The 15,941-nt window shown below is 40.8% G+C and overlaps 1 protein-coding gene across 15 annotated transcripts in view; it reads left to right on the top strand.

Moving 5' to 3' along the window:
- PHLDB1 (pleckstrin homology like domain family B member 1) overlaps nucleotides 1-15,941 on the top strand; it is a 314,415-nt gene that overhangs the window by 280,525 nt on the left and 17,949 nt on the right. For 4 of the 15 annotated variants that reach the window (XM_075840036.1, XM_075840032.1, XM_075840030.1 and 1 more), the window contains 10 exons: nucleotides 2,155-2,250; nucleotides 2,932-3,114; nucleotides 5,739-5,879; nucleotides 6,651-6,767; nucleotides 6,871-6,973; nucleotides 7,295-7,339; nucleotides 8,537-8,813; nucleotides 8,890-8,980; nucleotides 11,511-11,657; nucleotides 11,758-11,977. In XM_075840036.1, the coding sequence (XP_075696151.1) occupies nucleotides 2,155-2,250; nucleotides 2,932-3,114; nucleotides 5,739-5,879; nucleotides 6,651-6,767; nucleotides 6,871-6,973; nucleotides 7,295-7,339; nucleotides 8,537-8,813; nucleotides 8,890-8,980; nucleotides 11,511-11,657; nucleotides 11,758-11,977 (1,420 nt within the window). The remainder of the gene's footprint in view (nucleotides 1-2,154; nucleotides 2,251-2,931; nucleotides 3,115-5,738; nucleotides 5,880-6,650; nucleotides 6,768-6,870; nucleotides 6,974-7,294; nucleotides 7,340-8,536; nucleotides 8,814-8,889; nucleotides 8,981-11,510; nucleotides 11,658-11,757; nucleotides 11,978-15,941) is intronic. The other 11 variants (XM_075840034.1, XM_075840033.1, XM_075840046.1 and 8 more) reach the window with 8 other exon arrangements.

Genomic DNA, 15,941 nt, shown 5'->3' with positions numbered 1-15,941 from the left:
TTGTCCTCTCTACTTCTTTGCTACTATATTGTTTCACTATTTGATGCAGGGGAGGTCAAGATTCCCAGTGGAATTGTTAGGCTGGGTTCACACACGACCTCTTTTCAGACGTAATGGAGGTGTTTTACGCCTGAAAAAACGGCTCCAATACGTCGGCAAACATCTGCCCATTGCTTGCAATGGGTCTTATGATGTTCTGTGCAGACGAGCTGTCATTTTACGCGTCGCTGTCAAAATACGGCGCGTAAAATGACGTCTCGTCAAAAGAAGTGCAGGACACTTCTTGGGACGTTTTTGGAGCCGTTTTCTCATAGACTTCAATGAAAACAGCTCCAAAAACGTCTGTAAAAAACGCGAGTTGCTCAAAAAACGTCTGAAAATCAGGAGCTGTTTTCCCTTGAAAACAGCTCCGTATTTTCAGACGTATTTTAATTGTGTGAACATACCCTTATAGACTTTTGCTAGTGAATCCTGCTAATGTGGCAACCATTTTATCTGCTGTCCCCTGCAGGTTCTTTCTTTTTAACCCCTTTCCTCCTCAGCCATTATTTGGATTTTCACTTTTTTGTTTTTTCCTCCCCACATTCCAAAAGCTATAAAAAATAAATAAATATATATATATTTTTTTTTTCTGTCTATATAGCCATAACGAGGGCTTGTTTTTTACGGGACAAGTTGTAGTTTTTGTGAGCCCGCTCCATACTTCCCCTTAACCCGTTAGTGACCGGCCCATCGTGTTTCTACGTCGGTCACTAACGGGCCTTATTCCGATGCCATAGACTTTTTACGTTGCGGCATCGGAATAAGTTTACAGAGCAGGGAGCTGTCAAATCTCCCTGCTCTCAGCTGCCAGAGGCAGCTGAGGGCTGGGAGCGTCCCTGCTCTGCCGGGTGAGATCGATATTAGTATCGATCTCACCCATTTAACCCCTCAGATGCGGTGCACGATAGCGTGCACCGCATCTGAGTGGTTTTGGAGAGAGGGAGGGAGCTCCCTCTCATCCCACTGACACCCGGCGATACGATCGCCGAGTGTCTGTGTCTCCAATGGCAGCCGGGGGCCTAATAAAGGCCCCCAGGTCTGCCTGGAGCGAATGCCTGCTAGATCATGCCGCAGGCATGACCTAGCAGATGCCTGTCCGTGTTAAACGGACAGGCAGTAATACACTGCAATACAAAAGTATTGCAGTGTATTATAAATGCGATCGCAGAATCGCATATTATAGTCCCCTAGTGGGACTAGTAAAAAAGTTTAATAAAGTTAATTAAAAAAAAAGTGAAGAAAAATGAAAAACCCAGCTTTTCCCCTTACAAAATGCTTTACTATTAAAAAAACAAAATAAAGTTAAAAAGTTACACATATTTGGTATCGCCGCGTCCGTAACGACCCCGACTATAAATCTATTACATTATTTAACCCACACGGTGAACGCCGTAAAAAATGTAATAAAAAACTATGGAAAAATTGCTGTTTTCTGTGAATACTGTGATAAAAAGTGATCAAAAAGTCGCATCTACTCCAAAATGGTACCAATAAAAACTACAAGTCTTCCCGCAAAAAAAAAGCCCCCATACAACCGCATCGGCGAAAAAATAAAAACGTTACGGCTCTTCAAATATGGAGACACAAAAACAAAGCGGTTTCACTGTGTAAAAGTAGTAAAACATACAAAAACTATACAAATTTGGTATCGTTGCAATCGTAACAACCCGCTGAATAAAGTTATTGTGTTATTTATATCACACGGTAAACGGCGTAGATTTAAAACGCGAAAAAGTTAATAAAAGTTAATCCATAAATAATATGTCCCCCAAAATGGTGCTATTAAACAATACAACTTGTCCCGCAAAAAACAAGACCTTATACAGCTATGTCGACGCAAAAATAAAAAAATTATAGCTCTTGGAATGCGACGATGGAAAAACTTAAAAAATGGCCTGGTCATTAAGGTTTAAAATAGGCTGGTCATTAAGGGGTTAATATTGACATACAAGATGTATATTTTTCTTGTGACAGCATGGGATTAGAGGATTATGAAGATCCATTGTCTTTCCTGCATAGAGTATTTTTTTTTTACCTTTTTAATTTGCTTCCATTTATTTATTCCCTTGGCCTTTTCTCCGTTTTCTCTTCTACTGCTTTACTTGCTTTTAGGAATACCTGTGCCTGGCTGATGCTCTTCGTTTGTGCAGCAGTTCACCCCATGTTAATCCCTTTCCCTCTCTCACAACGCTCAGAGCTGACTCAGAGGTACACAGTAACAGACTTGCCTTTACTTGTGCTATTCTAACAGTTGCATGTACAGGTTACAATTTATCAATGGTCAATCGTTGGTTTGTATGAATGGACATTTATATCATTACAATTATTGTGTATGTATACTGCCATTAGATTGTCACCACATTTTACTCTGATGATGAACGTTTACAAATAATGTTGATGATTTGTGTATGAACAATACATTTTAATTAACAGTAAATTATTTATTGTACAACAGTTTGTGCTTTTACATTGAGAAAATAGTGCTATGATCATGCAAAATAATATGGATCATAACCATAATTAATGCGTTTAAATGAGCCTGTTAAATGTCCACTTTTTATCATTGTCATTTATAGGTTTAAAGTACTGTGTCTATTTCTTAATCTATCTTTACAGCAGTCGGAGCATTGTGTGTGTGTGTGCTCCAAATCCCCAGCATATACGGTTTAAAAAGATAACCTGCTGCTTGCTACCTGTAGCCTCCACTAGAGGGAACTCAGGAGATTGCTGCATGTTTATTATTGCGTTTAATATAGAACAGTATTCATTTGTCTCTCTAACTCCCTCTTGTGGTGGCTGCACCAAACAAAATGGTGGATGCTAAGGCTAGACAACAATTTTTGCAACATGTTGAACTGTTTTGTAATCCATTTGCTGTATTTTCTTCAGTACATCACTTTAGATCAACTTCATGATATACTTGGAAACTTGACTCCAGCCCCTGCTTCTCCTGCTCCCCATTTTGCTGACCCTGGTGCTAAATCCGCCTCTTGTGTCCCTTCCTGTGAGGATCCCTCTCCTGTTCATCACTCCTCTTCATCGACCTCCTCTTCTCCCTCCATCTCTACGGAGGTTTGTTCACCCCATATAAACTGTGTTTAATACCAAATCACTTCTGATTTACTTTGTATCTTATAAAAGATAAGATGCATGTCTATTCTGTGTTAGTTTGAGAGGACCTGTCAGTTCTGAGAAAAACTCAAGAAGTAAAATTAGAAGATTCAATTATAAGAATTATTTCTTATACCGATCATTAGCAGACCGATTTCCCTCAGTATTGCAGGACACCGATCTCTTGAGATTCTCCTCTTCTCTTGGGAGGATCGGGGGCTCACTCTATATAGCGTCTGAATGGAAAGTGGAGCCTTTTGCTCTGATCTGGTCAGGATTAGGGGTGAGAGAATCCTTTTGCCTGTTTTGCTGATTTGCTGCTCCATACATTACATTGGCAGACATTATTATCCACATTTTCTCATAAATTCACCAAAAGCATATCTCAAACCTGGTGAATTAGTTCCCAATGCCATTGTAATAGGCAAAGCATTTCATCACCTCCTGCCAGGAGCCTACATTTTACTGCCTATACAATATTATTTTATCAGCCATGTAATAAGATTAATTCAGGCCAGCTTGATGAGCATACATCTGTTTAAGGTTTAGGCTATGTTCACACGGAGTATTTTGACAAGTTTTTTGACGCGATAACCGCGTCGCAAAACTCAGCAAAAACGGCCCGAAAATGCCTCCCATTGATCTCAATGGGAGGCGTCGGCGTCTTTTTCCCACGAGCAGTAAAACTGCCTCGCGGGAAAAAGAAGCGACATGCCCTATCTTCGGGCGTTTCCACCTCTGACCTCCCATTGACTTCAATGGGAGGCAGAGAAAGCGTATTTCGCGGTGTTTTATGCGGAAAAACTCCGCGAAAATCGGCGTGCAGGGAGAGGAAAATCTGCCTCAAACTTCCAAACTGAAGCTAGTTCAAGTCATCAGAGCTGGGTCAGGATTTGTGGCCACGATACGGGTACAGAAATGCACCCATATTACGCTTCTGTGAAACTGGCCTGAACCTTTATACTTGGATATATTATACATACACCTGAAACAATAGAACACCATTACTCTTCCGGCATTTCTTTACCGGTAATCCTGCAGTATTTCACTTGGATATTTGTATAGAAAGTTGTGGCATCATCTAGTTGGTACAGATTATATGGTAAAATATTATATAATGAAATACTTCAACTTTAAAGAAATCCCCATTTTGAAACACAACTAATACTTACATAAAAAATTTGAGTTGTTTTTTTTTTTTTTTTATGGAATATATGATATTGAGCAAAATGTTTCTTCCTCTGGATGTAAAGAAAACATATTCTCATTCACTAACCCCAAATAGATTTAGAAAATGGTGAGGCATGGACACATTTATTTAGGTGGTGAAAAAAAGTAGCAAATTTGGACGCTGTTTTTTATTTTTTATTTCTTTTTTTATGCTACAGTCACGACTTTCTAACTTCTGCGCCATAAAGTGGTGTAAGTTCTTGTGGAGAACTACAATAGATTTATTTGCATCTTACTTCTACGTCTACTCGATAAGACTGGCATATAGAACGCCATTAGTACATCTGGCCCTCAGTATATCAGAACAAAGTCTACAAAGCCACGATACTCTACAAGCACACAGGAAACTAACAAACAAATACAACAATGCTTTATTTACAAGGCTTCCAAATCATCAATAACATAAATATAAACAATACATAGTTACAAAGTGCTGTTAGGCCCTGTTCGCACAGAGTTTTTTTGCAGGCAGAAAAAAATGTTCCTCAGAATTCCTTCAGGAATGGGAGGTCAGAGGCAAAAAGCCGCCTGGAAAAAAAACTCCTCTGCCTCCCATTGAAATCAATGAGGGGCGATTTCGGCAATTTTTTGGCGCGGACTCTAACGCTGTTTCAGCGTCAATATTCAGTGCCAATAAAACTCAGTGTGAACTGACCCCAACTGTATAATCATGGGGACAAGGGAAAAATAGCAGCCCAATATTCCAAAAAAGACTTGTATACCAGATATCCCCTGGATTTGTCGGGAAAGACTGCTGCTTTGCCTCAAAACACTCTGAGCAGAAGCTATAGCGCACGGTCTGTATAAGGAGATCTAAAGAGTTTTTATTTTTGTATTCTATGGAATAACCTCAGTCTACTGTAAAATAGTCTATTCCATAACCTGGAACGTATTCATTCTTGATATACATATTTGATGTATATTTGTATCCGGTTCCTTTGGAAAGAAACCCTATTTAGTGTCTATATAAATTCATGAGTGATTTCCTTGTACCTTCTTGAAGTCGTCTCCAGTAGCTTCATCATGGCCTGAAGCCGCGCCGTGAGACACAAGAACTGTATAGGTGTCCGTGTTCCAGCTTTGTCTTCTTAGGATGAGGTTAAATATGAATGAAGTGATGTGATTGGTTGTGATGGGCTTCTTTTTGTTAGAACAGTTTTATGCATGAGGCCCAGTGTAGATCCGTATTTTTTTTATAGAACTTATTAAGAGCAGAAAAGCGAAGGGAAATATTTGATGTCTTTCAGCTCACATAATTCCACAAATATTCATTCCGTTTTTTTGTTCCGCTCTGTGTTTTGCTTTCTCCCCCTTTCCTACCACCCGCTCTTTTCATTTATTGTCCACTACTTCAGGTGGACTCTTTTTCTTGTGCAGCACCTGCATTTGACATGGAACAGCAATACCAGAAAATCACTTCTGATCCTTCTAGCATTCCTCATCCTTCCCCTCCTCCCCTTCCTGCTAAATCTCACACTTCTCGTAAATTCCAGCAGGTAATCTCGGCTTCGTCTTGGTGTTCATGTTTGATGCTTTGGGCTTATTTGAATGTTTAGGTAACCTGAAGTCCAGCAGGCTTCATGTGTTACGTTCAAGAGAGTGCTGTGTTGTGGCGTTCTATCAACCGACATTGGCTATAAAGTCAACAAATGTAAAATCTAGAATCCTTGTACGGCTCTGTTCACATATGGGTCATGGCTTATGTTCATAACTGATCCATACAGCATTTGACGGCCCCCAATGACATTCAGAATGGGTGCACTATAATTCTGTACTATCCCTTTTGTTCTTTAATAGAAAGGATCGCGTCACATGAAGTGCTATTCTAGCTTTTTTTCTTATTTTTTTTTTTTTTTTTAAAGGGCTGATTATGTCACTTGGATACATTACAAAACCGATCATAATGGATCCATATCTGTCATCAGTCCTGTAAAAACTAAAGCCGGTACACTAGTGTGAACAGAGACTAATATATTGGGGGTTCATATCGTAAAAAAATGTATTTAGAGGTTCAAGTGTTAATAACAAGCTCTGTCAGTAGCACCTATCCTGAACGTTGATGGTTTTCAGGTAGCAACACTTATTTTTTTTGCTTTTTAGAAAAAAAATGACTAGAGTTTACATTTACTGTCTATACAGCCAGCATTGGTCAAAAATAGGAGTTCACGTAAAAGTTTTACTGGCACGATAGCATGGCTTATGTGGTTGTTTTTTTTCTGCACTCGTCTGTTGATCGAAAATTCACGTTCACATGCCTATCCTCGCAGATCTCTCGTTCCCGAACAGAAATTGATGGTGGTGCTACTCTACCACGGATGAAAACAGTTTCTCCATCATCTTCCCATTTCTCGGTTTCCACCCTTGGCCGCAGTATTTCTCCTAAGGTAAGTGCCTGAAATGCTGTCCTTGTATGACCTAATATATGATTTTCTCACTTCAATATAAGCACATTTTGTTGGCTAATATACAAAGCTCTTCCTCTCTTAGAATACAATATTCACACAGAATGGCTCAGGCAGCCTTTCCCACGGATTGGCAGTCACACTGCAGGACATCCAGAGCAAGAGACAACTAGCCCTTCAACAAAAAGGTGACAGACCCTGAGCCACATTATGGAGTAATACTAACCCAACTAGTGTACTCGAATACCAGTAACTGCTACTGTCTCATGGTGCGTCATATACCTCCATGGATCTTGCCTAGCAGGCTTCCTGTTGTCTTTTTACCGCACATGCTAAAATTCTGCAACACTTCAAATTCTTCTTTTTAATGTACAAATTAATTTTTTCATTCATTCCTACAACTAAATAATCAACCTTGAAAGGACTTTGGTCCTTCAGTCACTGTTTCACCCCTCTTGCTCATTGTCTCATCCTTTCATATTCATTTTCCAATCTGTATGTCTTTTTAGCCGATGACATGAACATAGAGAAGCCTTTCCTGTCTGAAGTCACAGGTAGCCAAGAAGTTTGTTGTGTGTTGTCGCTACCTAGATATGACTGTGACTGTTATGTATGGAGTGCAGAATTTGAAGAAGGTGTCACATAGGTTTCTAGAGGTCTTTTTTGTTGTTGTTGGATCACCGGTTGGATGCCATTACGTAAACCGTACATATTTGTGTATAAATACCCCGATTGTAGCCTTTCACTTGCGTCATTGCGGACTGTCTCCTGCTGTGATGACAAAAATATATTACTAAATGTGGATCCTCGTGGGGTCCACCCTAGCACTCCTTGTGTTCTATAACTGTGATGATCTTTTTTGCCATACAGTAATAGTGCTAGGTTCAAATCATCCTAAACCGCAGGTTGACTTTTGATGAAACTTTGATTATATCTTAAATAATTGTATCACCGGCAATTCGATATTCTAGTTCTATTACTCGCGTCACTCTATTTACTAGCAGGAGTTATTAAGGGGATATCCGCCATGAAGAAATCAAATCCTTCACACCGGATCCAGCCAGCTCTGTCAGCAGTAGTATTCTGTCAATTGGGGGAGCAGTGAGAGATTCGTGATTTACGGTCAGCCGTAATGGCTGTCCCTCTAAATGGAGCCTGCATCATTCTGACAGAGTGTGCTAGACCGGCACAGTAAATGGTCTGGTGCTCCTTTTTACCTACATTACTTCCACTTCTAAAGAAAGTGATTTGAGTAAGGGTGAGGCCTCATGCACACAACCCTAACTTATATCTGCAATTACGGATCCGTAATTGCGGATAAAATACTGACCCATTAATTTCTATCGGCCACGGTCACCTTCCCGTATATATTTATGGGTGTGTGTCCGGGCCATAGAAATGATCCTGCAAAAAATAGGAAATGTCCTATTTTTTGCATTCACTGACCGTGCTCCTATACTTTTACAATGTGAGCATGGCCCGCAAATGCAGATGACAGTCCGCGGCCCGTCCAGGCAGTATTTACGGTCAGTAAATACTGCACGGTCGTGTTCTTGAGGCCTTAAAACCACAACAAAGCTGCTGCATGTGGGCTATCAAGGTTCAGCCATGTTGTTAAAAACAAATGCAGAGATTGCAACAAAATACAATGTTTGGTTCACCCTAAAAGAACAACTGTGTGAATATTTAGGGTCGTTATGGGTATTTCTCCCCTTTCACTTAGTCTTTTACATTGATGTATTTCTTTGCAGGGCAGCAAGTTATAGATGAACAGCGCAAACGTCTTGCCGAGTTAAAGCAGAAAGCTGTTGTCGAGGCTCAGTCACAGTGGCAGTCTCTCCACGGAGCAGCTTCTCAAGCTTACCTTCCAATCATGCACCACTCCATTCTGCACCATCAGAGACCTCTGCACTCTCGGGAAGATGATCCATCACATGGATATGACACACTGAGCTTGGAGAGTTCAGATAGTCTGGACACCAGTGTATCTACAGGAAATTCAGCCTGCTCCCCTGATAACATGTCAAGGTGGGTTCTTGTAACTACTTTATCAGTTCCCCTTGTTTTATCCATCTTTCTCTAGCGCTCTAATTTCTTCCTCTAGTGCCAGTGGACTAGACATGCTGAAGATTGAGGAAATGGAGAGGATGCTCCTAGAGGCTCACGCAGAGAGGGCAAGACTAGTAGAATCCAGGGTGAGTTGGTATTCTGTTTAATAAGCTGTGCCATTTTATTTTAAGAGTATGTTCACACTGGTTGGATTCGTGGTTAAAAACTCTGCAGCAAATCCGTCTCAGATACCGCAGGGAATTCCAGCCTAAACTTCCTTTTCCTGGTCTCCCATAGTTACGTGTCACTCTTTTCAGGTTTAGTCCGTGTTGCCAGCCTCCTGGTATGAAGTTTTGTCCCAAGTGACTGCTGTAATCTGTGATTGACTGCAGAGGTTTTATGAGATTAAAATGTCATCCTAGGAGCCTGGCAGCACAGAGAGCGGGGGAGCAGTGAGGCGTCCATCTTTACAGTGAATTCGCAGCTTTTCTGCAGCGAAAATTGCAACAATTGCTATTTTTATTTTGCAGATTTTGCCTTCCCCATTCAACGCATATGCATCCATTCAGCAGCAATTAGCATGCAGCAGATTGAAAAATCTGTACTGCAGGTGAATTTCTGTACAGAAATTTTTAGCAGTGTGTGGATGAGATTTCTTAAAGTCTCATCCAATTTGCTGCTACTGTAATACACTGGAGATTTTCGGATTCAAAGATAGCGCAAATAAATAGGTCCACCCACAATCACTAAGTAAATACAAATATTTTACTTAAAGGGGCTCTGCCACCACATTATAAGTGGCCTATATTGTACATAATGTGATCGGCGCTGTAATGTAGATGACAGTAGTGTTTTTTATTTAGATAAACGATAATTTTTGACGACGTTTTGACCTATTTTAGCTTTATGCTAATGAGTTTCTTAATGGACAACTGGGCGTGTTTTACTTTTTGACCAAGTGGGCTTTGTACGGAGGAGTGTATGATGCTGACCAATGAGCGTCATGCACTCCTCTCCATTCATTTACACAGCACATAGTGATCTAGTTAGATCACTATGTGCAGTCACTTACTCACACATTAACGTTACTGAAGTGATCATGACAGTGAATAGACATCACTACCAGCCAGAACGGGATGTCTATTCACAATCCTGACACTTTGGAAACGTTTGTGGAGATTTACAGCATGGCAAGAGTAATTTCGCGAGATTTGCTGTAAACTGTCATTTAAAACAAGATTACGCTTGCTGTGCTGTAAATCTCACACAAATGTTACCGAAGTGTCAGGGTTGTGAAAGATATCCCATCCCGGCTGGAAGCTGATTGGTCAGCGTCATACACTTCTCTCCACAACGCCCACTTGGTCAAAAAGTAAAACACGCCCAGTTGTCTATTAAGAAAGTAATTTGCATAAAGCTAAAATAGGTCATAACTCCGTCAAAATGATAGTTTTTCTAAATAATAAACACTGCTGTAATCTACATTACACCACCGATCACATTATGTACAAGATAGGCCACTTATAATGTGGTGACAGAGCCTCTTTAAGCGCAAAAGATACAATTTAAAAGATGCAAAGCAGTAAGTAAGCCGACAAAACATGTAAAAGCAGCTGAGTATTCACCTGGCTTATCTGGGGAGAGAGGGGAGCAGGAGGTCCTGTACACTATGCAGTTCCAGATGAGCTCTCCCTTCTTTTCTATCCAATGTTTCTTAGGGCCGGTTCACATCAGCTTTCGCTTTCCGTTCAGGGGTTCGTCGTGGAACCCCGCAACAGAAAGTCAAACGGAAAACACAGTCGACTTCACTATTGATTCCGTCGGAAAAACGGAAACCTGCCGGAATGGTGATGAACGGAAACCATTAGCAATGTTTCCGTCACCATTGATATCAATGGTGACGTAAACGGAAGCTGTGGTTTCAGTTTGACTTTCCGTTGCAGGGTTCATCCGACTGAAACCTCCGACAGAACCCCGGAACGAAAAGCCAACGCTGATGTGAACAGGCCCTTATTAGCTTGGCGGTTTCTAGATTCCCCATACACAACCCATGGCAAATTCTCAGATTCTAGAAGTTTTAAGACTACCCAACTTCAATCGGTATACATTCTTGCATATGTGTGCTCTGAGCTCTTAGGCCTTATTCAGACGGCCGTGTTTAGTCCGTGATATACAGACCGCGTGTTGGGTGTATTTCCCGGACCGACCACAGTTCAGTAAGCCGGGCTTCTAGCATTATACGAGGCTATCTATGATGCTAGGAGTCTCTGCGAGAATACTGTCCCGTACTGTAATCATGTTTTCAGTCTGGGACATTATTCCAGCGGGGAGCCAGGGACTCCTAGCATCATATATAACTATGATGCTAGGAGCCCGGCTCGCTGAACTGTGGACAGTCCGGGAAATACGGCTGACACACGGTCCGTATATCATGGGCTGAACACAGCGTCTGAATAAGGCCTTAGTCTTAGAAACAACATTAGCTTGAAGTGGTAGAACCACCAAAAATGTAATCCTTTCTTACACCCGCCTTAAATTCAGACGGAAATACTGCAGCAATTATGCTACGTGTGAATATAGCCTAAATCCTTTGTGACGACATATTTTAGAAATGTTTGGTTATAATAATATATTTTCTTTTCTTCTGTGACGCTAACAATAATCATTCATTTGCAGGAGCGTGAAGTTGAGTCACGCAAAAGAGCACTGGAAGATGAAAGAAGGAGAAGAAAAGAATTGGAAAAACGTCTACAGGATGAGACTTCTCATAGGCAAAGGCTGATTGATCGAGAGGTCAAAATGAGAGAAAAACATTTCTCACAGGTTAGACCCGTAGCCTTTTTGTTGTTTTTGAAACATGGTCATGAATTGTGTTTCGATATCCAGTGATTTACTAACTTCATGCTCTGCATTTGCTTCAAAGGCCCGACCTCTCACCCGTTACCTCCCTATTAGAAAAGAAGATTTTGACCTACGCACTCACATTGAGTCTTCAGGCCATGTAGTGGATGCTTGTTCTCACATTATTCTAACTGAAAAAATGTGTCGAGGATTTCTGACCAAGATGGGTGGTAAAATTAAGTCCTGGAAGAAGCGCTGGTTTGTTTTTGATCGCCTGAAACGCACTCTGTCCTATTATGTTGGTAAGTGGCCTTTTGTACATAAAGATAATATTATGGAAAAATGGTGACTTTAAGTATCCAATTTGGAAACGTGATATATGTGTATGTATAGTAATATAGCATGCTTGGAGGGAAAGCACTTCTAGGGTGCATTCACATGTGCCATTTGTGTCGGGCCAGGTTTTTTTTTTTTTTTTGCCTGAGATGGACACTAGAATGAAAAATTGTGGGCTTTGTGCACTTGTACCGCGTCCAAAGTCGGACAGAGACATTTTACATGCAACGTTTTTCTATCCAGCTCTGCCAGACGTCTGGCTTCACAATTGATGCCACTAGGCACAAAATTGACCACATGCAAAATCACTGTGCAATCAATCTGGTATTTTTGTACTACACTGGAGTGAAAAGAGACTGAACGACGAAACATTTGAGCATGTCCTTACAATTTAGTATCCCCATTCCTGTTCTAAGAATAAGCGTACATTGTGTCATGCAATCTAAAATTACGTAATACATATTAGACACATGCCCTAATTATTATAGAAAATATGACAAAATAACTTGCGTATCCTACTGAATCCAGATGATATCACTCTAGGGGTGTCTTGTTCTCTTTTTCATTATCCACAAGTTAGTAAGATATGACCTCCTAATTATAATCTATGTTGTCATTTTTAGTACTAGACCAGGTGCATGCGGTCAGCTGTTTCCCTGGATTATAGTGGATGGATTTAAGTTCTCTGGTTTGTAGTCCTAGAAATCATTTTTAGCACCAGGCTAGGTGCTGTATTCAGCGTGTCAGCTGTCTTTCTGGATTGTATACTCAAAGCTTATTAAGGATGTCAGTCAAACCTCTTCTGCTTTGCCACACAGAAAGACATGCGTTTCAGTCATTTTTAAGTTGATAGGAGGAAATCAAATCTCTTTAACCCCTTCCCTCTTTGGCCACTTTTGACCTTCCTGACAGAGCCTCATTTTTCAAATCTGACATGTTTCACTTTATGTGGTAATAACTCCGGAATACTTTCACCTATCCAAGCGATTCTGAGATTGTTTTCTCGTGACACATTGGACTTTGGTTCTTTGAAAAATTAGCTTGATGCATTCAGAATTTAATTGTGAAAAACACCAAAATTTTTCAAATCGAAAATTTGCATTTTTCTAAATTGAACTGTATCTGCTTGTAGGACAGGCAGTCATACCACACAAAATTGTTATGTAGAGGTGAAATGTACACTTCTTTGTAAAGCAATTTCTCCCGAGTAAAACAGTACCCCACATGCTGTCATAAACGGCTGTTTGGACACACGGCAGGGCTCAAAAGGGAAAGCGCTATTTGGCTTTTGGTGCTCAAATTTAGTAGGAATGGTTTGCGGAGGCCATGTCTCATTTGCAAAGCCCCTGAAGGGCCAAAACAGTGGAAACCCCGCACGAGTGACCCAATTTTGGAAACTACACCCCTTGAGGAATTAATCTAGGGGTGTAGTGAGCATTTTGACCACAGGTGTTTCATAGAACTTATTAGAATTGGGCAGTGGATATAAAAGCAATCCCTTTTCTTCAATAAGACGTAGCTTTAGCTAAAAAAAATTAATTTTCTCAACAAATAGAGGAAAAAAACAAGAACAACGTTTGTAAAGCAATTTCTCCCAAGTACGGCAATACCCCATATGTTGTAATAAACTGCTTTTTGTGCACACAGTAGGGCTCAGAAGGGAAGGAGTGCCATTTGGCTTTTGGCGTGCAGATTTTACTGGATTGTTTTCTGGGTGCTATGTCGCCTTTGCAAAGCCCTTGTGGGACCAAAGCCGTAGAAACCCCCCAGAAGTGACCACATTTTAGAAACTACACCCCTCAAGGTATTCACCTAGGGGTGAAGTGAGCATGTTAACCCCGCAGGTGTTTTGCAAAAATTAGTGTGCACTCGATGTTGCACAGTGAAAATGGGATTTTTTTCCATAGATATGCCAATATGTGGTGCCCAGCTTGTGCCACCATAAGCTCCCTAATTATAATGCTGTGTTTCCCGGTTTTAGAATCACCATACATGTGGCCCTAATCTTTTGCCTGGACATTCGACAGGGCTCAGGAGTGAAAGAGTACCATGCGAAATTGAGGCCTAATTTGGCGATTTACAAAGTATTGGTTCACAATTGCAGAGGCTCAGATGTGAAATAATAAAAGAAACCCCTGAGAAGTGACCCCATTTTGGAAACTGCAGCCCTCAAGGCATTTATTAAGGGGTGTAGTGAGCATTTTAACTCCACAGGTCTTCTCCATGAATGATTGCACTGCGGATGGTGCAAAGTAAACAAATTTTCATTTTTCCCTAGATATTTAAGTGGCAAATATGTCATGCCCAGCTTGTGCCACTGGAGACACACACCCCAAAAATTGTTAAAAGGGTTCTCCCGGGTATGGCGATGCCATATATGTGGAAGTAAACTGCTGTTTGGGCACACTGTAGGGTTCAGAGGGGAGGGAGCACCATTTGGCTTTTGGAGCGTGGATTTGCTTGGTCGTAGATTTGTTTGAGTATTGCTGGTATTTCCAATTATAATGTGGGGGCACATGTTAGCCGGGCAGAGTACATCAGTAAAATAATTTGTAGATGTGTGTTACGCTGTGAAGCAATCCTTTCTGCACAGGCCAGTGTCGCACTGATAAATGTCCTTTCTTAGCCTCCTTTTGTTCCACACTCCCCACCCTTGCAGTTTGGGGAATTTTGCTGGGATGTGTTGTCCTGGTATAATACAGGCACCCTCGCTTCCAGCAGATGTATTTGGGCCCTACCCTTCCTGGTTCCCTAATTTTAGGGCCTTGATAATTCGCCTCTTGTAACAGAAGAAATGTTCCCCTCGGGCCGGCACAACTGCCTATTTTTCCTGTCTTATGGAAGCCTTAACTAATTTTATTTTTTCATAGATGTAGTGGTATGAGGGCTGTTTTTTTTGCGGGACGAGCTGTAGTTATTATTGGTACCATTCTTGGGTACATGCGACTTTTTGATCACTTTTTATCCTATTCTTTGGGAGGCAAGGGACCAAAAAACTGCAATTCTGGCATAGTTTTTTAGGTTGTTTTTTTTATACAGCGTTCACCATGCGACATAAATTACATGTTAACTTTATTCTGCGAGTCAGTACGATTCCGGCAATACCAAATTTCTAGCACTTTTTTATGTTTTACAACTTTTTGCACAATAAAATTACTTTTGTAAAGAGAATGTATGTTTTTTTTCTGTCGCCAAGTTGTGAGAACCGTAACGTTCTAATTTTTTCATCGACGGAGCTGTATGAGGGCTTGTTTTTTGAGAGACGAGCTATAGTTTATATAGGTACCATTATTACATGCAACTTTTTGATCACTTTTTACTACAATATATGTAGGGTAAGTGACCAAAAAACAAATTCTGGTATAGATTTTTACGTGTTGTTTTCTTACGCCGTTCACCGCGTGGAATAAATAACTTAATATTTTTATAGTTCAGGTGATTACGGATGCGGCGAAACCAAATATGTATGGTTTATTTATTTTTTTTCAATAATAAAGGACTTGATAAGGGAACAGGGTGATTGTGTTTTATTTTATTACTTGAAATTTTTATTATGTTTTGTGTTTTTTTACACTTTTTTTCAAGTTTCTTGAAGGTCCAACTGTCAGATTTCGGCAGCTCTGATTGCATGGCAGGGCTGGCGATCTGCTAGCAACCTCTAAGATGCAGTGATCGCTTGATGACGCTGGCTCAGCTCCATCCGGGTGGGAACTGGAAGGCTTCCATGCTAGGCATACCGAGACGCCAGTATTAGGCCTCCGATTGCCAGTGCAGCCACCGGAACCCCAGCAATTTCATTGCTGGGGTTCCGATGAGCTGCAAACAGTTTAAATGCAGCGATCGCGTTTGAGCGCTGCCTTTAAGGGGATAATGGCGGGGATCGAAGCCAATTTAGGTTCCCACCATTACAGCCGAATGTCAGCTGTAAGA

This window comes from Rhinoderma darwinii, chromosome 10 (genome assembly GCF_050947455.1).
Source record: "Rhinoderma darwinii isolate aRhiDar2 chromosome 10, aRhiDar2.hap1, whole genome shotgun sequence".
In the NCBI taxonomy this organism is placed as follows: Eukaryota; Metazoa; Chordata; class Amphibia; order Anura; family Rhinodermatidae; genus Rhinoderma; species Rhinoderma darwinii.
The sequence above is the reverse complement of the archived record's forward strand: the minus strand, read 5'-3'. Positions and strand labels throughout refer to the sequence as shown.